This window comes from Lepisosteus platostomus, chromosome 11 (genome assembly GCF_059453375.1).
Source record: "Lepisosteus platostomus isolate fLepPlt1 chromosome 11, fLepPlt1.hap1, whole genome shotgun sequence".
NCBI lineage: Eukaryota > Metazoa > Chordata > Actinopteri > Semionotiformes > Lepisosteidae > Lepisosteus > Lepisosteus platostomus.
The window spans coordinates 47,813,339-47,833,941 of NC_142621.1; the positions used below are offsets into that span (position 1 = coordinate 47,813,339).

The 20,603-nt window shown below is 54.2% G+C and overlaps 1 protein-coding gene across 2 annotated transcripts; it reads left to right on the forward strand.

The window, feature by feature from the left end:
* The first annotated feature begins 686 nt into the window (after positions 1-686).
* On the forward strand, positions 687-20,186 carry axin2 (axin 2 (conductin, axil)). 2 transcript variants are annotated; one of them, XM_088600160.1, is made up of 11 exons: positions 687-1,683; positions 3,589-4,534; positions 6,827-6,967; positions 10,578-10,677; positions 11,973-12,113; positions 12,741-13,252; positions 13,795-13,977; positions 14,119-14,349; positions 14,874-14,969; positions 15,698-15,865; positions 18,670-20,186. In XM_088600160.1, the coding sequence occupies exons 2-11, from the start codon at positions 3,708-3,710 to the stop codon at positions 18,794-18,796; spliced, it is 2,526 nt and encodes an 841-aa protein (XP_088456286.1). In that variant the 5' UTR covers positions 687-1,683; positions 3,589-3,707; the 3' UTR covers positions 18,797-20,186. The 2 variants fall into 2 exon arrangements, with proteins under 2 accessions (XP_088456286.1, XP_088456287.1); XM_088600161.1 differs by lacking the exon at positions 687-1,683 and adding an exon at positions 2,396-2,613.
* Positions 20,187-20,603: the final 417 nt, after the last annotated feature.

Below are 20,603 nucleotides of genomic sequence, written 5' to 3' on the forward strand. Positions count from 1 at the left end.
CTCTGCTGTGCCCTGGGGCATAAGCTACCGTTAAAACTCACTCTCGCTCCACACTGATGCATTTATTAAATGTCCGATTGTGAATACCAGTATATTTATATATGTGTGTGTGTGTATGATCACATCTCCTTGGCCACTGGGGACGATTACAATGGGTGCTATTTTTGAAGTCATTGTTATTTATATATAAAACTTCACAACACCAATAACTATTTAACAATTGAAGATGGGGATGTTCCGACCTACAGCTATATAACTAGAAAAAAAGGACTCCACCTTCCTGGAGTCCATAATATACAGCCGAACCCCCGTGTTCAGACATGTAGAATTCGACCTTAACCTCTTCCCCGCAGAGAAAAAACATGATCCTGACTGCTGGTGCCCAATATAACGTCATGTGCTGGATACAGTTTTAACCAGTGAGCTGTTCAATGTTTCAGAAAATGTTTCAGAATGGGTGTGTGTTTCTGGTTGGTAGTGGGGTTAAAGGAATACCACGGGGAGGAGGATAAACTAGTCATTCGAATCACTGATAAAAATAAAAATGTAAAAAAAAACCTTCTAAGAAATGTATTTAAATGATAGACTCAGAGGTCGGCGCTGTTGGCTGCTTTAGACTACACCCCCCACCCCCCCTTTAAGAATTCATTTATTTAATTATATCTTGTTCTTTAAAGTTAATGTTCAACATCAAAGCAACAATATATTCTTTGAAGTGCCACGGCCGTAAGATCAGTAGCTCATCTCCTGGTTGCGCATCCTCGCAGTGACGCTCGGAACCCATCCCATATTACAAACAGGAAGACTCTCCCCCACCGGCCTGGGCTTTTTTGTTGTTGTTCAATCGGGCATTATAAAGAGTTACAGAGAGAAAAGTGCCGGTAAAAACACGCTGGTGGAAATACGCGTTGGAGCAGGAAGCAGGATCGCGTCTGCCTTCTTCTGCCGTGCATGCCGGGCACGAAACGGTTAAAATCTGACAAAAATATATATATATGTGTGTGTGCACGTCTTTAGAGAAAAGAGGGGCCTGTATCTTTAAAGTTGATGTAGCAACAGAAGGATTGCGGGGATAATGCTATTGGGGCGGCAGATCACTTACTCCTGACGTCCCAAAGCCTCAGGGAGCTGGCTCAAGATTGCTAGTCTTTGATAAGGTCCTTGCAACTTAGTAGTAACTTCGTTTTCGAATAAAGCCTTTCGAGCGCCTTTCGGAAGACAAATCAAAGGAGCTCGGCAGTGCCGGGCGGGCAGCGCGCTGTGGGCTGGAGACGGGCACCGCCGACACCGACCGCGGGGTGTTTTTCCGCACGCGAAGAGGCGAGGGGAGCTCATTATTTTTCTATGCACCTTTCGGGACCGGGCCGTCGGTTCCTCGCTTTGATGTCCGCAGTTAAACCCGCAGCCCGGTCCGCCTAGAGCAGCGCTGAGGCTGGCGAGCAGCGCCGGGACGCGAGTGGGGAGCAGCGGGCGGAACGGGTCCGTTCAGGGGGGGAGAAAGTCACAATTTTTTCGCCCGCTCTTTCTCTGTTTTTTTTTTTTTTCCCCTGCAAATAATAAAACAGCGACGGGAACGCCAGGGACTCCGGGGCACGGGAGATTGTGGATTTACTTTTTTTTTTCCCCTTTTTGCGGGTGAAGACGAGGGATATTTCTTCGGAGGAGTGAACTCATGGGTCGATGGTAAGTTAAAAGAATGTATGCGATCCTGGCGCTGGCCCCTCTCTGTTCCTTTGATGTGCTGCTGGCTGGCTTTGAAGTGCGGGGGGGAAGAGAGGCTATTTTCTCTCTGGCTTTGGGCGAAATTTAAAAAGAAGGTAGAAACTGATGTTTTGTTCATATAGATCGATCTTCGCGTGCGTCTGCGTTCGGTTTCTTTATTTTATTTTAATTTGGTGGTGTGGGGGGGGGGTGTGTGTGTAAGAGAAGATTTTTTTTTTAATTTTAAAAAAAGAAAAGGATTGTTTAAAAAAAAAGTGCGAGATGTGTGATATGTGTGTGCTCGCTCGCACCCCACCCTCCTCGCTCAGAAGAGAGGGTCCTGCCGGAGCCCTCGAGGGGACTTTGTTGAGCAGGACGGGGGCACGGCGGGACCGGAGACCAGCCTGCCCAGCGCCCGGGATCTGCGGGCACGGAGCCGCACTTGCGGGGCACTCGGGGCTGCAGCCGGCTCGTCGGCCAGCGCGGCTCTTCCTGCTGTCGGATTTATAAGGATCCCAGATCGGAGAGACGGAAAGATACGAGGACCTTGGCTCTTGAAGTTGCCCACTCTCACCTCTCGCCTGTGTGTGTGTGTGTGTGTTTTTGCTTCTTTCTGAAGCCTGCCGTGTGTTAGGTATGTAGGCGCATCCTCAGAACACGCCGCTCCGCGCCAAGGGCTGCCTTCGCTGGTAAGAGCGAGCTTGTCTCGTCTTGTAGGGAGGCACATGTGTGTCGGAGGGGTGTCTCTTTTTTTAATCTTTAAAAACGAGATGTTGTGGTTGCTTTCCGTGCGGCGTCCCGGCTTCGGATGTTGGCGCCCCCAGTTTGCTTGTGCTTGTGGGACTGAAGGTATCGGACGTGCGTTGTGAAGGAGTGCTCGGGTTCGGTGTCTGGAGTGTGAAAAACACGCAGGTACCACACGGCGAGAGGCAACTTTTCTCCGTGCAGCCGCGGAGTATTAATGTCAGCTGAACGTCGGGTCCAGAAGCGCCGGGGCAGTTTTTTTTTTGGGGGGGGGACGTCCGACACGGCCTGGCTGGTGTATATATTTTTAAACGCTTCAGCATTTCGGGAAGAGCTAGCCGGCCAGCCGCAGCCGGGACAGGCGATGAGCGAGCAGTGATTTAGCTGAAGGGCGCCCCGGGTCCGCTCGCGGCGGAGCTGAGCCCGAGCGGTGGCGAACCCCGGGAAGTGATCAAAGCATCGATCCGGAGAGCTGGCTCGGGGGCGCCCGCCCCGGCGTGGGGGCTTTCACGCGCCTTATCGATTAATTATATGCCTTTGAACTGTACGCCCGATCAGACGGTGCACTTTCCCCCTTACCGATTCGCTTTGATTTGAATCCGCTGCAGCTCTTGAAAGACCGGGAGAGGTCAGACAGGGTCCGGGTGCGATGGAGAACCTTGTGGCCGGTTGGAATCTGTCAGATCTGCTGTCCCTCTCAAAGCGCAGAGTTTGACAGTCGTTTGACGGCGGAACTATTGTTGTCCGCCGCAGCAGCGACTTTTTTAGCGTTCATACTTTATTAAAAAATAATTGCTTCTAAAAGCTGTGGTTAAAACTAGTTTCTTCATATAAGAAAAAAAAATAATGCATTTAAACTCTCCCGTTTAAGAGGATTTGAGACGCATAGTCTGGTATCCTGTCGTTCAAGTTCTAAATTTCTTCTACATCTGATTTTTTTTTCTTGTTTAAAAAGCGCGTTTGATTTCTCCGGTGCAGATTAACTTCACAGATAGCGGGGCTGTTCCACTCCCTCCCACCCACCCCCCTCTCTCTCTCTTCCTTTCTGCTCAGACCTGAAAGGGTCTGAAAAGCCTGTTTACTTCATGCCTGTCTTTGAAGTTGGGCGGATCTGGTTTTGATTAGATCAATACTTTGTTTCAGAGAGGAGAAGGGTTCTCAGAAGATCCCCCGCTGACTTGAGAGAGTGAGGAGATTACTGCGCGGAGCTCGGAGGAGGAGGAGGAGGCGGCGAAGACGTTCCAGTGCTGCAGATCGGAGACATGAGCAGGTTGCTCACGGAGCCCATCAGCAGCAGCTTCAGAGAAGATGCCCCTCGCCCTCCGGTGCCGGGGGAGGAGGGAGAGGCGCCATGCCACCACCCGAACAAGATCTCCGCGATGAGACCCCAGAGCAAAGCCCATAAAGCCGTCCCGCTCGCGGCTCCGGGGTCCACGCCGAGGAGGAACGAGGGCGGCCTGGGGGAACCGGAAGGCAGCGCCTCGCCGGACTCGCCCCTGGCCCGCTGGACCAAGTCCCTGCACTCGCTCCTGGGCGACCAGGACGGAGCCCACCTGTTCAGGACCTTCCTGGAGCGGGAGAAATGCGTGGACACGCTGGACTTCTGGTTCGCCTGCAACGGGTTCAGGCAGATGGACCTGCAGGATACCAAAACGCTACGAGTTGCCAAAGCCATCTACAAGCGGTACATCGAGAACAACAGCATCGTGGCCAAGCAGCTGAAGCCGGCCACGAAGACCTACATACGGGATAGTATTAAGAAGCAGCAGATAGACTCCGCGATGTTTGACCAGGCGCAGACGGAGATCCAAACCACCATGGAGGAGAACGCCTACCAGATGTTTTTGACGTCTGACATATACCTCGAGTACGTGCGCACCGGGTGCGAGAACCCCGGGCTCGTGCACGCGGGCGCGCTCGGGAGCCTGAAGGTGGTGTGCGGGTACCTGCCCACCCTGAACGAGGAGGAGGAGTGGAGCTGTCACGACTTCCGAGCCGAGGGGCTGCCTCCGGTGGTGGGGCTATCGGCGAAAGCCCTGCGGGCCACCGCCTCGCTGCGGGCGGCGGAGGTGCTGGAGAGCGGACACAGGTAAGCGGCGGCTCCTTGTTTTAACGTGTTGATGGGGCGAGCGAGGGTCTGCTGGTTTGGAGGCGAGCCTGTGCAACTCGTCCGCTTTTGGGGACCGTAAATAGTTTGAGCTCTGGGCTCGCTGTTTAAACTTCGTACAACAGCCGGTTAAAATAGTCCAGACCTTGCGAACAGGAACGCACTGTCCCTTGGCGCTGTGTGCGGCGGGCACGGTTTGTTGAAAAGCACCTGGAGAAACTTTCCCTTCCTCGCCGCGGCCCGGGTCGGTATGGTCCCGCCGGGGGGCTCGCTGCAGTGGGAGAGAGAGGAGCGGGCGGTCGTGATGCCGGCGAACGGGGGCGGTAGCTGGTGGCGGCGCGTTGCCCGGGGGGGGGTGGGTGCAGCGGCCGCCCCTGCTCACCTGTCCTCCCGAGCGCGCGGCCCTCTGCTGGCCGTCGCGCGCTCCCTGTCCCCTTGGACGCGCGCGCCTTGCACGGCTTCCCAAGCCTTCCAGGCGCGCGATGCGCGGGCGCAGGGATACCCAATCCTTACAGGAATACAACAACAACAACAACAACATTTTGCAAATGCTCCGGTTTCATAGAAAGCCCGTGTGGAGGGGCAGACGCACAGTGACGCATCGCTCCTGTCGCCCGGACGTCAAGCGCCCGGCGCGCTGTAAACCGCTCAGACCGGACAGCTCTCTCCTTTTCGTTTTCTTTGATGTTCAGCTGCACTTTTATTTGTTTAGAGAACGGTTTGTGGCGCTTCGTACGCCAGGGTGAGAGGGGAGACACGGGAAGCCCCGGTGTCTTTAAGTTCGACCTGAGTCGAGAAGTTTCATGAGTCGCTCAGCTGTCCTGAGTCGAGAGTGCTTCACTCTCCACAGCCGGAATCGCCGAGGACGTACAGGTCCACACGGCAGAAACTTCCTAGCCATCTGGCTATAATTACAATCATGTGGCGATTTCAAAAAAATAATTACAGGAAAACGGCACTAATCGCTTTTGTTAATGTGTTTGGGGCTGTCTCGGGTTTTTTTTTTCTTTGAAACCGTAGCGAAGTTGTTTTCTCCTACTTATAAAGTCGGGGGGGGAGACCCGTCTGCAGACGCCGATGCGTGTTTCTGGCCTGCGCGGTTTTCCCGATCACACGGCGCGGGGGGGCTGTGAGGTTCAAACCCCAGCGATGTGCCCTGCCGTGTCAGCGGGACAGGCGTCTTCACGCCCCAGCTGTCGCGCCCTTCGGCTCCCTGCGCGCTGTGTCCCGAGCGAGCGGAGGGGCTGGTGGGGTTTGTGCTAGTGGGGTGTCCGGCCTTCCGCAAGGAGCCGTGTCCCCCACCTTGATCGGTGCGCCCCATAGCTTTCCCCGAAGCCACCCCCCGCTCCAGCCGGAGCATGTGAAACTCATTTCGGTGCTGGGGTCGTCCTTTCTGCCGTTGGCCGGTCCAGAAACCCCGCCGCCGCCACGGCTCGGCTCGGGGCTCTCCCTCTCCCTCTCTCCCCCCCCGCTTTCGTTTTATTCCTCTGTATGTTCCCCCGGATGCCTTTGTATCTCCGCTTTCGAGAGCAGGCTGACGGGGAGGGGAAGGCAGCGAGGGGAGGGGAGAATCCGATCCCAGCTGTGCGAAATACCTGACTCCTCGCAGCAGCCGCCAAAGGTCAGGCTGGAGCCGGGGCCTGAGGCTGCAGCCCGCTGCTTCTCTGCGAGCTGCTCTCTGCAGTAGGCATTCTCATAAAGAAGAGGCCACCTTCCCCCTTCCCAGCCCGCCTGCGCTCCGGCCCTGCCCGGGCTTACAGCTCAAGTCTTCTGCCCCCACCCCTCTCTGGTGCAACAGGAATGCACCGCGGCAGGAGGGGGGAGCCCCCTCACCCGGGCCAGAGCGAGCTGGGGGCACAGCCCACAGAGCACCAGAGACCCCCCGACTCACGGGGGGGGGTAGGAAGTGCTGTTGTCGGTGGAGACAAGTGTGTTGCTCACTTCGGGCTTCACAGGGGCTGCCTGCCGGGTGGGGGTGGGGGTGGGGCTGACATGAAAGAACGGTTTTAAAGGGGGGGGGGGGGAAGAAAAACCCTGCAGAGCAATGCTGTCACATTCCTGAGGCCCCCGAGTCTCGTGTAAATGACTCTAATTATTAAAATCAGCAGACCCCAGCAAAAAGAGAGAGGGGGGAGGGGTGGCTGCCTTTGAAGTTGTGAAGTGCGCGCACTCGGACACACGCGCACAGGGCCCGCAGCGAGGCTTCCGGAAACGGGCCGCCCCGGGCCCCCGATCCGTCCGCGGGGCAGTGACACGCCTCTGGTTCCCCCCCAGGTCCTGCCGCCGCACTGACCCCGTTAGCCCCTACCACATCAACTCCGGCTATGGGTTCGCGCCCGCCACCAGCGCCAACGACAGCGAGATGTCCAGCGACGTCCCGACCGACGACTCCCTGTCCATGACCGACAGCAGCGTGTAAGTGTCCGCGGCTTCGCTTCGCCCTCCGCCGGGCTGGGCTCGGGGGCGACGCCGGGCGAAGGTGTCCTGAAGCGGTGCTGGCGTGCCATCGTCTGTCGGGGTCCGAGCCCCCCCCTTGTGGATCGGGGGGGGCGGGTGCTCTTGGCAGTGCAGGGCCCCCTGGAAAGGTTTCGGGTGGATCCGTTCGGAGGGAAAGCTGGTGAAAACGGGAACTCCAGGGGAAACCAGCAGGTGGCGCTCTCACCACTGGACCAGAATGTCCAAACCAGTGGGCCAGTATGGTGACCAGAGACGCTGTACCGTTACATTGAGGTCCTGACTGCTTGGCCGTTAAAGATCCCACCCAGGCTAGTGTTTATGAGAGCAGGGATGTTTACCCTGGTGCCCAGGCTGAAATCCACTCTGGGCTCCGCAGTCCGGGAAGAGCCCCAGTGAAGCAGCTCCTCCACCCTGGGGTGCTGTGCTGTGGGCCTGCACGGCCGGACTGGATGAGCTGGGCCCCCTCCTGCCTGGGGACTGCTCTGGGATCCTTGAGGCTGGAAGGCATTCAGAACCTCAAGGAGGTGTAATAAATTAGTGAAGAGGCAGCGACAGCCATCGATGGCCACAGGGCAGGGGCAGAAGGGGTTGGCTCGGACGCGTGGCCTGTTTGAGGTTGTCGTCCAGTGTTTGCGCTGTGCCTGCATTTAAATACTGCTCTGGAGTGCTAATTGATGCTTCTCCATCCTCACATATCTGCAGGAAGTGAGGCAGGGAGCTTTTTTTGTATGTCACGACTCTGAAGCCGACAAGCAGGAGTGCTGTTTGATGTGTGTGCTGTAAGGGCTGGACAAGGTCAGGTCTCTGCACCTCTATGGAACTGGGCCATTCGAATGACTGTTTTCGGTCTCCAGGCCGTTGGATGTTGGTGTGTGATGAGTCTTGGGAGGTTTAGGCCAACCTGTGTTTAATTGACAGCTAACAAAAAAACCTCTCCAACATCACCCTGTTCAGTCATATTGGAGTCCATTGCGCAGAATTTGTGATTTCTATTTCTGTTGGTTTATGTGTTTCAATGGCTGAAACGAGTTGCCGGACCCTTGTGGAGTGGCCTTTGAAGTTTGTGTTAAAATGCTCCGCAGATAAAGCCCCCATTTCCTGGGGTGGGGTTCCCCTCTCCCTCCTGTTCTCAACAAATAAATACAACCCCGAATAACCTCAGTCCCCGCTAGGCCAGTCAGATACCGAAAGTATTTCTTTAATTATACAATTGTTCTCCTTCATACAATAAAAGAGACTGAGGCGGGGAGGAGAGAAGAGACATGCAGGCCTTAAGACAAACTCATTGAAAACTTTTGGCAGTAAATGAAAGAGAGCTTAGTCACATGGTGATTTTATTTCTTCCTACTGGGCCCTGTGGAGTGTGATCATGTGTTCCGGGGTTAGTCATTTCTGGACCAGAGCGAGGGCACCTGGGCTGCTCAGCACGGACAGTACATGCACCCCCATATCTCCCTGTCCCCCCCCCCCCACACACCAAAACATATGCACACACCTCCTCCCCTGACAGTGCACTGGTGCCAGTTGCAGGGCCATATAGCTGAGAGCAGGGAGGGAGAAATAAAGTACACGCTGGATGAAAGGCTTAACTGAATCGCTTTCAGCCTATTGTTAGTCTAGGGGAGCTTAGGGGGATAAGAGGAAGGCAGGCTGCTTTGAAAATTACTTGCACAAGTGAATAGGAGATCCCTATAATGCAGCCTGTGAAAGGAGCCGGGCTGGTCTTCCTGCCACTACAATAGTCGGGCCCTCGCAGACCCAGAAGAGATTGTGGCGAAGCTTGGTTGATTAAACTGCTGGGGGGATTAATATTTGCAAGGAGGGATTTGGGGGGAGGGGGGTCGAGGGGCTCAGGGGCGAACCGGTAGCTGTTGGGGTTCTTCTTTCTTTGGGGTTTCTGAGGGGGTAGAGGCCAGGGGGTTTCTGTCTCTGCTGAATAGCTCTGTACCCCTGGGGTCCCCGCTGTTGTGGCTGATGTATGAGGGGTGGGGGGGTGACTGAGTGCACTGCAGTGGGGCGGGGGGCGGCTGGTATCGGTGGCGAGGATGGCGGGCCGCTGCAGCGAGCGATGGTTCTGGGCCCGGGTTCCCTCGTGCTGTAGAGAGCTCTCTGGCTGCGAGTTCGCCTCAGTTTAATTCACCCCCTCCTCGTTGAGTGAAAAAGTCTGGATGGTCCCTGGGTTCCTATTGTGATAAGTCTTTTTAATGACAATTTCAAGAACAAGAGTGCGCCGTCTAAATTCCAATTAGAAAATTCCCATAAACGCTGTGTGGCATTTAGGGCATTACTGTAGTGAGGCTTGGCAGAGTGTGCTTCACACTGCTGAGTGAAACAGAAGAGCCGATTCCTTCTCGTTGGGGGAACAATTTGATTAGTATGTCTTTTTATTATGGTTAAAAGGCACAGTGCAAATTTAAATCTCATTTCTAGATAAAGAAAAAAGGAAAAAAGCGGATTTTTGCTTATATCTTATTTATGGATTTACTTTGGACGCGGGGGAATGCTGCTGTGCGAACTTCAAACATTACCTTATCTTACAAACCAGCCTTTTGATGTTGGTGAGATCAGAGACTTGTTTCAGCGCCGTTGCCAAATGAAGATGGGAGTGAGTGTGTATGCGCATGAGTGTGAGATTTCAAAGAGGCAGTAAAACTGCAGTTGGGCTGGGTCAGACACTTCTGAGTTAAAAAAGACTGAGATAATTGGCCTGGCTTAAATGGCAGCTGACTGGAGTGCAGACCTTAAAAGAAAAAGATTTAAAAAGAGGGAGAGGGAAGCAGGGCTTGTAGGAAGAACGTAGGACTTGTCTGTTTTAGGCCACATGTTTACAATTATAGACAGTTCTGTTACTCTTTTTTAACACTCCCAATGTAAAATGTTGGTTCTTACAAATGCCGTTTTCATGGTAACAAACACAGAAGGTTTTTTATTCCTTTAGAGGAATGCAATTTAAGATTGCTTATTAGAAGCACCCAAGAGTTTGCTGGTTTTTGCTTCTGAACTCTGAGCAGCGGTTTGTGTGATTCAATTAAAACGTTCATTTACAATATCAGGCCTGGGTACTGTAGAGTGGGAAATTGTTTTGCCTACATGTTATATTGGCTTTGACCCAGATACCTGAAATTCAATTGTGAAACAGAAAAGGGGTTTTTAATAAACCCGACGGGGGACAAAGAATTCAAACAACGGGACACGTTTGCAGTTGGGTGAATGAAGGAGGGGCACTGTCCCCGAGCCGGTGAGCGACCGGCTGTGGAGAGCTGGTTCTGGAAGAGGGGGTGGGGGAGAGATGGGTGGGATGCTGGGCTCTCCGAGGTGCTCTGTTTAGTTGGCATCCCTGGTCCTTAGTGTCAGATCTGCCACATGAGTGGCTAAGGGGGCATTGCTGATGCCCCTCTGCCCTTCTGCCCCTCTGCCGATCCAGTCGCACGCAGTGTCCCCTCCCCTCGGGGGCGCTGTTCGCCTCTGGCTTGGGTGAAGGTGGAATCGGCGATGGCAGCCGGGGGGCTTCTGTTGGGGGACTTTCCCCAGGCTGTGAGCTCACCCCCTCTTCCTGTTTTCCCGGCAGAGATGGGATCCCCCCCTACAGGATGGGCAAGAAGCAGCTGCAACGCGAGATGCACAGGAGCGTTAAAATTAATGGACAAGTTTCTCTACCTCATTTCCCCGTAAGTTTCCAGCTCCCTTCGGCTAACGCCTCTCCTTCCCGCTGGACTCCTTTCACAGGCGCGGTTGATAAAAGCGGGGAATTTTCTGCTCTCTCAGTCAAAGTGGGCCTTTCCTCATGGGGAGATCCTTTTTTCCCCTTAATCCATGTTTTGCATGTTAATGTTGATGTTTACGGTTCTGTTGTCATGAACAAAAATCCCGCCCCCCCCCCTCTCTGGCTGCTAAAAGACTGCAGATATTTCTACTACCTTTAACAGCAGATGAATTTGCCTGTTTCTCGTGATGATCTGGGGCTTGTTGGGTTCTGGGGAGAGCGGGGTGACGGTCTCGTCCCGGCGGCACTGTGATCTGCCCCCCCCGCCCTGTGGGACCCGGGTCTGGGGCAGCGGGGTGGGGGGGCGTGGCGGAGTGGAAGAGGAGGATGAGGAGTAGAGCCAGTGACCTCACACGCCCGGCATGAGGAGACAAACGAATCTGAGATAAAATGGCCAACAGCCCCGCTCTGCACTCGCTCGTCTTCACCGGCTCTTTCAAGAGCCCCCCTCCCCGAGGCAGGGCAGCTCGAGGCAGCGGGGCTCAGCGGTGTGGCGCTGTCCCCCCCCTCCCGATTTCCCCTTCATCCTCTCTACAAAGAGATGAGAAGGAGGAAAAGAGGGAGAGAGTGAAATCAAGAAAGAGCAGCAAAAAAAACAGGACACTATTGAGACAACACTGCCTCAAAGGTGCCCAGTGTGCAGCCAGGAAACAGAACCACTTCTCTTCTGATCCGCAAGCGTCTGACTCCCCCCCCCACCAGACGCCTCCCCAACTTATTTTTTTAATTTTCTCCCTTTTACTTTCTGTTTATATCTCGCTTTTATTCCTAGAGTTAAAGCTTCTGTCCCTCCTACCCCAGTGTGTTTTTGATGTTTGACAACAGTCTTTGAAGCCGCCTGACTTCAGAGTTGCTGCTGATGGGTTGGTTGTACTACAGAGGGAACAAGCAGGGGCTCCTCGGAGCGCGACCAACTGCTCCTGCCTCGGGCGGAGTGATGCCAGAGCCAGCAGGGCGGCAGAGGAGGAGGAGGAGGAGGAGGAGGCTTGGCGAGGCCGTGTGAGCCGAGCCACCTCGGCTCATAAAGCCTGAGCTGCCGTCGACAGGGGAGAGTCTCAAGCCCCCGGTCCCGGCCCGCTCTCCTCCTCCGTCCCCCTCTTCCCGGCCGCGCGTCCGACTCTGGGCTCCTCGGGCTGGGCCGGCGATGCCGCCCCGCAGCCCGCCCGGCTCACCGCGCCCTCTCCCCGCTTGTGTCTGCAGCGGACGCACCGCCTGCCCAAGGAGATGATGCCCGTGGAGCCGGCCGCCTTCGCCGCGGAGCTCATCGCCCGGCTGGAGACGCTCAAGAGGGAGCAGGAGGCCATGAGCAGCCTGGAGGAGCGGCTGCAGCAGATCAAGGAGGTGAGGCGGACCGGCGTGCGTGTGTGTGTGGAAGTCCTGGACGCGGGGCGCATGTTTCTCGTGCAGCGGTGGTCAGCTCGGGGGCTCAGCAGCACAAGCGGTAGCCCGAGCTGCTGTGGGGTGTGATCTGGGCACAGGCGGGGCCAGAGCTGAATAACAGGTGTTCCTTCCATGCGGGTTATGGTCTCCTCTGCAGAGGCGTTCGTGCCGGATTGTTTTGCAAACAGAGCTGTTTGCAAGCCTCCTGCACTCAGATCGGTGTCCTGCCGACACTTGGCAGTAACACGCTGTACCGCAGCTCACAGGGGCTGCTGCCGAAGGTGCTGTGCTGGTCGGCCCGTGGTCAGACGCCCAGCGGGTCCTCATCGATCACGAGAAGGCAGGGCGCCTCGGTTCACACAGGGAGCCGCCCTGTCGCACTTCTGGCGGTTGGAAACAGAAGCTGGCATTTCCACAGGGAAGGTGAATGGCTGAAGGGCACGATGGCACACCCTGACACCCATCTGCCTCGTCACTTAAATCTGGCAGAGCGCGGCAGGGCTGCCCGTTTGTGTCCCGGTCGGCGCCCCTTCCCGCCAGGGGTGTCCTGCACCTTTCTCACCCCCGCTTCGCTCCCTGTGCCCGCAGGAGGAAGAGAGAGACGAGGCCGAGCTGCTTCCTGCTGCCCGCGAGCTGCCCGCTGCTCACCATCCCCCCAGCTCCCTGGGGCTGCTGCCCGCCGGCGCCTACGAGGAGGACCCACAGGCCATCCTGGACGAGCACCTGTCCCGGGTGCTGAAGACGCCGGGCTGCCAGTCCCCCGGCGTGGCCCGCCACTCGCCCCGCTCGCGCTCGCCGGACCACCCCTTCCACCGGGGCGGGGGCCCCAAGCTGCAGCCCCCCGCCCTGGGCTCCCCGTCCCTGCCCTACCCCCTGGGCTGCGGCGGCAACAAAGCCTTCGTCAGCAAGCAGTCCACCCGGCACGTCCACCACCACTACATCCACCACCACTCGGGCCCCAAGACCAAGGAGCAGATCGAGGTGGAGGCGGCCCAGAGGGTGCAGTGCCTGTGCCCCGGCAGCACAGACTACTGCTCCTACCCCAGGGGCAGAAGCCACCCCAAGGACCAGTGCGGGAGCCCCGCGGAGCCCTTCGCAGGGTGAGTGCGGCTGGAGCCTGGGGCAGGGGCAGGGGCAGGGGGGCGAGGGCAGGGGGCAGAGGTGTGGGTGGGGGCGGGGGGCGAGGACAAGGGTGCAGGTGGGGGTGGGGGCAGGGGGCAGGGGCCCCAGTTCAAAGGGAAAGCTGGGCCTGGCAGTAGCGGCGCTGCCCAGCGGCGTGGGGGGAGGTTGCGTCAGCCGTGTCCCACATTCTGAAGCAGTTTTTAAAGAGTAAGGGCTCGTTAGGGAGTCGGCTCAGCCTCGTCTGTTCACTCGTGGTGAAAGAGATGCTCTTGAATGGGCTTTGATTCACTCTGTTCCCCTAACGTTTCAGCTTATTTGGGTTCCCTTTGATTTTTTTTTCTTTACTGTTCCCTTTCATCTTTACTGAAAAAGAAACATTAATTTTTAACCAATTGCCAAGTTTGATATTTCTCCGAGTCTGAGGGCTTGCGAGAGGAGCCCGGGCTGGAGCAGTGGGGGACAGGGGTCGAGCCGGCCTGTGGTGTGTAACTGTGGTGTGGTTCTTGACCTCTGTCTGCAGGGGGCGCTCAGGCACGCTGTCCAAGAGGGCGTGCAAGGCCAGTGACGGCGTGGCGCAGCTGAACGGGGAGGGCAGCCTGCCTCCTACGCCCCTCCTGCTCCCCAGCGATGGCACGGACCGGTCGCAGAACGTGTGGCAGTGGATCCTGGAGAGCGAGAGGCAGAACAAGCACAAAGCCCACTGGTGAGTCGGCCCACAGAGCCCAGCCGGAGCGGGGCGGCGCCGCCCACTAGGCCCCGTGTCCAGGCCCTTTTAAACGGTCAATTCATTGCACAGCTGGCGGTGGGGCAGACGCTGACCTGTGCTGTGTCCCTTTGCCCGCAGTGCCCCGGGGGTGAAGAAGGCCTACGGAATGGAATCGTCCCGGCCGGCAGCGGGCGAGAGGTGTGGCCGGCAGCACTCCTGGGCAGGCGGCAGCCACCCGCGGACCCACCAGCCCGCGCACCCCTTCATCCAGGACCCCGCCATGCCCCCCCTCCCTCCCCCCAACACCCTGGCGCAGCTGGAGGAGGCCTGCCGCCGCCTGGAAGAGGTCTCCAAGCCCCCCAAGCAGAGGTAAGGCACGGTGGCCACCAGCGGCGGCCTTTTACAAATCTGTAGTGTGCGTGCACCACCGCATCACGCGCCTTGAGCGTCTGAGTCTGGCCCTGCATTGCACGCCCTAACGCCAAGCTACCAGATCCGGCCTGGGCCAACGTCAGCGCACGGCGAGTCGGCTTTGCCATTTGTAAGTCACAGCTGGTGGCTGTGTGGGGCTAACTCACTGGGGCTTGAAGAAAAAGTGCCAGGCACCAGTTCATTTAGAATGTGGTCAAACAGCTCCTGCGCGAGCCCTCTGTGTCCTGTCAGCGGTTATTAACCTTGCGGACTGGTGCAAGACACAGGCTGCTCTTTTCACGTGCAGAGCGCAGTGTGTGCAGCACAGCCCTCTCTCCCCACTGCACTGCCCCCTGGGGGGGTGACCGAGTGACAAACGCCACAGTGTCTGGGCTGCAGCTGTGTTCATTCACCCACAGGCCGCAATCGAGCATAATATCATTTCTCAGACTCTTGTTAACATTATTTTTGTTTTCTCTCAGGCATTCAACGTCAAGCCTTCAAAGAGAACGAAGTCACCCTGTGTCCTTCCAAAGTGGCACTGCACCTTTATCAACTCCTGGGCTTCAAACAGAAGAGTAAGTCTTCTTTTTCTTCTTTGTCTGTGTTTCTTTTAAAGTAGAAAGTGGCCTTTTCGGTTCCCGTGCACCTGCCTTTTGAGCCGGTGTTGAATTATTTATCGCTGCGATGCACTGATGAAAAGATGCACGCAGATAGCCTGGATATTTCAGAGAGGATCGGCCCAGAAAACGTTAACATAACCTTAATGATTAGTTTTTTTCCCCTTATCCTTGGTTTCTCATTCCTCACATCTTCAGCCAGATTTGTTTGAAGTCGGGACAGGGCCACCTGACTGCGGCCTTTTATTTTTAATTGGCTGACCTTAAGCCGGCCAGCTGTCATTGCTAGCAGGCTTGTCTGAAGTTGGGCTACAAAGAGCTGGAACAAATGAGGAAGACTAAATTACTGTGGGCCTACCCTACGCAGCCTCCAGACAGGCTCCCTGCAGCGGGTTCCTGCCCCGCATGGGCCAGAGCTGGTCTAGCCCTGTTTTCTGAGAGCGCAGACACTTCCTGTATGGGCTGGGTGGCTGGGCGTACCGAAGTCGTCTTGTCGAGTCTGGGGTGATTATGACGAGCGTGGGTTCTGATCTGCAAAGACCTGTGCTTTTCTGGGACGTCCTTGGGCATCTTTTATTACCTGCTTCGAGACCAGGCTGCTGTTTGGTTCTCTCTGGGCTCCTGACAGCGGGAAGAAGGCATTAGTGTTCATCATTGAATTGTTCTTATTGCTGTCATTTCTGCAGGTACAAAGAGCCAAAGAAGCAGGCTGGTGCTCACAGCACACTGGGCACTGAGCTGGTCGTCACTTACTTCTTCTGTGGAGAGGAGATTCCTTACCGCAGGATGATGAAGACACACAGCTTGACTCTGGGGCACTTCAAAGAGCAGCTTCGAAAAAAGGGCAATTACAGGTAAATACCCCGTTTCTACCCCCCAGTCCAGAGCGCATGGAAATATTTTGTTTGCTTATTTCTAACCATGCGGTCATTGGCTCCTTCCTAATGGTTATCCAATTTCAAAACGAGCGGCTGTTTTTTCCAGGGAGATATCACCGTGCCTAGTGCTCAGATGGTTCTGAAATCTGAATGCGCTCTGCAGGGAGCAGAAGAATGTTCTTCTGCATTAAATGGAGGGGAATCAGGAGAGAACTATTAAATGTCAACCAAGTTTGGAAGAGATTTCCTTTGAATCCGATCTTCTTTGGCTGCATTTTGATTAAGATGTAGGCGACCTTTGTCCTCTATATGCGTGTGTGTTTCTACTGAGGTAGAGGGGGTGGTGAGGTGCCAGCGCAGTACAGAAAAGGAAAGAGAATTTTAACTAGAGGGCTTTGGTCACATCTGGCATTGATTTTCATCGTAAGGCACACTTAATAAGCATGCCTTTGAAGCTCAGGCCTTTCATTTTATGCACAAAGACTAGTACAAATGGTAGACTCTAAAATTCTTTAATGATTGGATCAGGCAACATCATGTGCACCTATTATGCTTTAGAAGAGCCAGTATATAGTTTGCGCAGCAGAAATATACATATTCAAGACACCGTACAGAGTACTGGCACCCTGATCTGAAACAGGGTTGTGAGTAAAGCACGTTAGGTGTTCTTGTTAGCCTAGACTTAAATATCACCAATCTCCCCGAGTTTATTGAACACTCATTTCATCCTTACAGCATTTCTAGTGAATTAACTGCTATGAGACACGGATTGTCAGCATGTATGATTGTGGCTGTAAATCCTCCTTTGAAAGAGATCAGGTTTCTGGACAAAGGTATGTGCACAATGCTGCAGCCTTTTTTTAAGCAAGGAAAGGGCTTGAAGTCTGGTGGTTTTAATAGCAGAAAATGTGTGGAGCTGGGTAATTTCAACATGGCAGAAATTCAACAAAGAACAGTAACACCACTCCTGCCAGACTACTGGTGCCAGATGTAGCAGAGAGAAGATGTTGCCACATTAAACATGTTTCAATGGAAAGAGTTTTTTTCTCTCTCTCTCAAGCAAATAAGTGTTTCTTGTTTGAAGCTTTTGTGGGGGAGGATGTTGCTTTTCTCTCCCCTGAGAAATAAGGTTATAATTAAGTGAAATGTCACGCTGCTGTTTTTTTACATTTTCACTTTGTTTCGGGTGACCCATGGCGTTCTCACAGCCATGGCAGTGCAGATCGGTGCCAGCACACACTTCACACCAGGTGAAGCCCCTCCCGCGTCTGAAACAGCAGACTGCGCTTGACCTTCGTACCTCTGTGTAGGAGAAGGCTTTCACTTTCTCCTTTCTGGATCCCGGGTTTATTTGTTTTCCGCTAACTGCCGCTCGTTTGAGACAGGCCCGACAGTGGGATACTCGCTGGTCTCCATTACGTCAAGACCAGCAGAGCTGCCGTCTCTTCTGGTTTATTAAGACGAGGGCAGCTGGGGGAGGAGAAAAACACTGCCGTTTTCCACACGTTGTTTGGTGTGACTGAGCCAGCCTCGTTTGTATAAAAGGCGCTTTGGTATTCTACCCTTTACCGCACGTCTGTAAAAGAGAAGTATTTTCCATTGCAAAGAGGATCAGGAAAGGGCTCCTTTTCTGCCCCTTTTAAAACAAAATCCTTAGCGGCCAGCGGCGATCAGCTCTACGGGGCTTCAGCGCATGGCTGCATGACCTTTCACCCCTGAGGAACCCGTGGCTCTCAAGACCACCGGGTCCAGCCGGGAGCCGCTCCTTCCTCTGGGCGCGCCCCCCCGTCCTCCGGAGCGCCCGAGAGGCGGCCTGCGCCGGCGTGCGCCGGCAGCACGCAGACTCGCTGGCACCCGAAATGTTAGCCTTCCTAGTGGAAACCCTTCATTTGGCAGCACGGAGTAGCCCATAGTGAGAGAGAGCGTACAGACGCGGAGGTTTTGGGGACCTTTAATCACGAACGCAGAGCGTCTAATTTCGGAATGATATAGAGCGCTTCTTCACATGTCGGGCATAATGTTGGACATTAGCTCAGGGCTGCCTCTTTGTGCTCGCTCGTATGTTTGTGCACAAAAGATCTGTGCGTCTTGTGTTCTTACTGAGATGGAATGCAGGAGTTCACTTGACCCCTTGCACTCGGAGAGGAGTCTGCAGACGCCTCTCCGTCCTTCCAGCCCTGCAGTCACGCCTGTTTAAAGTGCATCCTCTCTGGCTGGAGTTGCTGCTGGATTTGCAGAGTAGAACCTCAAAAAAAATTAACATTAGCAATGAGAATAACACCAAGAAGGCTAGGAAGATGTAGTCTCAGACTCCTGTTCCCTCAGGCTGTGTGTTCAGCATTGCTGACTGGGCCTCATTTGTGTAAATCGCCAGCAACCTCTGTGACATTGTTTTTATACTCAATTTATTCCTTTGCAAGAACTTCCTTTCTCGAGCTATTTAGCCCTCGTGATCCACCTTCAGAAGCCATCTGATTGTTAGCTGCACTCGGATGGAGAGCATCAGTGCTTGCATACTGAATGACTAACGGTGCCGGGATTCCTCTGTGCTGCGAGTCTTTCAGCGACCAGAGCTGGACGTGTAGTTTAGTTTTGTGCAAATCATTCATTTCAACCCCTCTTTTATTTTTTCGGGGGGCAAATGGAACAGCAGGTGACATGCCATCGCCTGTATGAGTCCCGGTTTCTCGTCCATTCCCGCGTGCGTGCGAAGTGCCGGGGTTATTAGACCGGTGAGCTGTCGGCTGAGTGTGACCCCCTCTGCTCTCCCTGTGCTGCAGGTACTACTTCAAGAAAGCCAGCGACGAGTTCGAGTGCGGCGCGGTGTTCGAGGAGGTCTGGGATGACGGCACCGTCCTGCCCATGTACGAGGGCAAAGTCCTGGGCAAAGTGGAAAGAGTCGACTGAGCGACGACAAGCTGGAGAACTCCTTTCACGAGACACAGCCCCGCGAAGAAAACGGACTCTTGAAGAAGCTATGTTTTTTTTAAGCTAAAGAGGTTGATCCAGGAGGCCGCAAGCAGGAGGAGGGCGGGCCGTTGAAGGCACGCGGGCCGGTGAAGTAGGATTGACAGACGACTGTAAAACCGATGAGCCTTAGAGCAGGGCGGCGCAGAGAGAGGGAGCTCCACACACGACCACTGTGGGCCAAGAGGAGGGACAGACTCTTCCTGCAGTGAGACTGTCTTACACGAGACTGTGGCTTTCTGGGGATTTGCAACGTACTGACGTCAAACTGTATCGCGTGTCTGTTGGTTCATGTTGCGCTTATTCAAAGCGGGCATGCTTGTGCATATATGCACAGTGTATGTATGCCGGCACACTTATAATGTTGCTTTTAATCTAAAGTTTTAATATTTATTTAACTCTCACGCCCCCCCCACCCACCCCCAGTCCTGTCAGGGGACAAGCTGCTTTCATGGCCAGAGTCCTCATGTCCCCAACACAAGGCCCGAGTGACACCCCACCCTGCCTGGCCGAGAGTCCAGGACTCACGCTTGCCACTGGTGTCCGAGTCGACCAGTCTTAACCTATGCTGCTGATGTACAATGGAATTGAAAAGCTTTTTCCCCGTCTTGCTGTGAACAGGAGTTTCGGAGTCGAAAGCTCCATCGTACATTGTATCCAGTGCCTTTACTCGCGTGGCCCAGGAATTGCACAGGAAAGTGATCCGCCCGTTCAGAGAAGACTCCTGGAGCACAAACTGTCACTCGACAGACAAACTCTAATAAACCATTTGCGTTAAAGGAAGTAAAAATAGCGAGCTTATCAATATCCTGCTGCTCACACGTCCCAAGGACAGTCTCCGGTTGCTCTTGCCGAATGCAGAGGCATTGCAGATGGCAGCAAATTCTCAGACCTGTTTCTTTGAAAAAGTCACTCTGCAGTTCAAGTGGTTTTGTGTTGTATCATAGTACAGTGTAATGGAAACGGGCTTCTGTACATATTGTAAAAATGAAATAATTACACTCTTGCTAGTGTTTTATTAGTGCATACCTGTGCCTGCAAAGGTAATCTGCCATGCATCACCCTGATTCAGGGTTAAATATTCCCTTCATTTACAGAAGGGTTTTATGTTCAAGAGATATTTTTATGCTTTTATTACAAGTCTTGTAATCATGTTTTATGTTTTTGGATTTTTTTTCCATGCCATTTTTTTTTTTGATGTTCTACTTAAACTGTAAATTATGCATTATATATAAAAAAGAGTTTCATTTAAAAGATTACTTGGTACTTTAATTATTGTAATTATTAAGAGATGTAGCCTTTATTAAAATTTTATATTTTTCAAATGAAACCCCGGCTCTCCTGGCGTTCTGTGGCGGTGCTGGGGGGAGGGGGGTGATGTCACTGCGGCTCCCGCGGTGCAGGGCTTGTGGGAATGTGGATAATGTCCTGGAATGTCATAATCCGGCTCCTGCTGGATTGGCCATTAACATGATCTATTAAGGGAGACAGAGTTTCCTCCAGCGGTGAGGAAGACGGGTGGCTCATTGTCTAACTCGAGCGCCTTCCTCGGCCGGCGCGCCTCTTCTGAGTTATTACCCTACTTTATTGCGCTGGGGGGCGTCCCTGGGATGTTTCAAAGCCATGGAGGATGCTGGACTATTGGACGTGAGTAATCCTGTTGCAGTCCTGAGCACTCACGATCCTTCTGAATATATGGGGCACTATACAGTTTCTATACATGTTCCTTCATTCGGCTTCCTTTTTC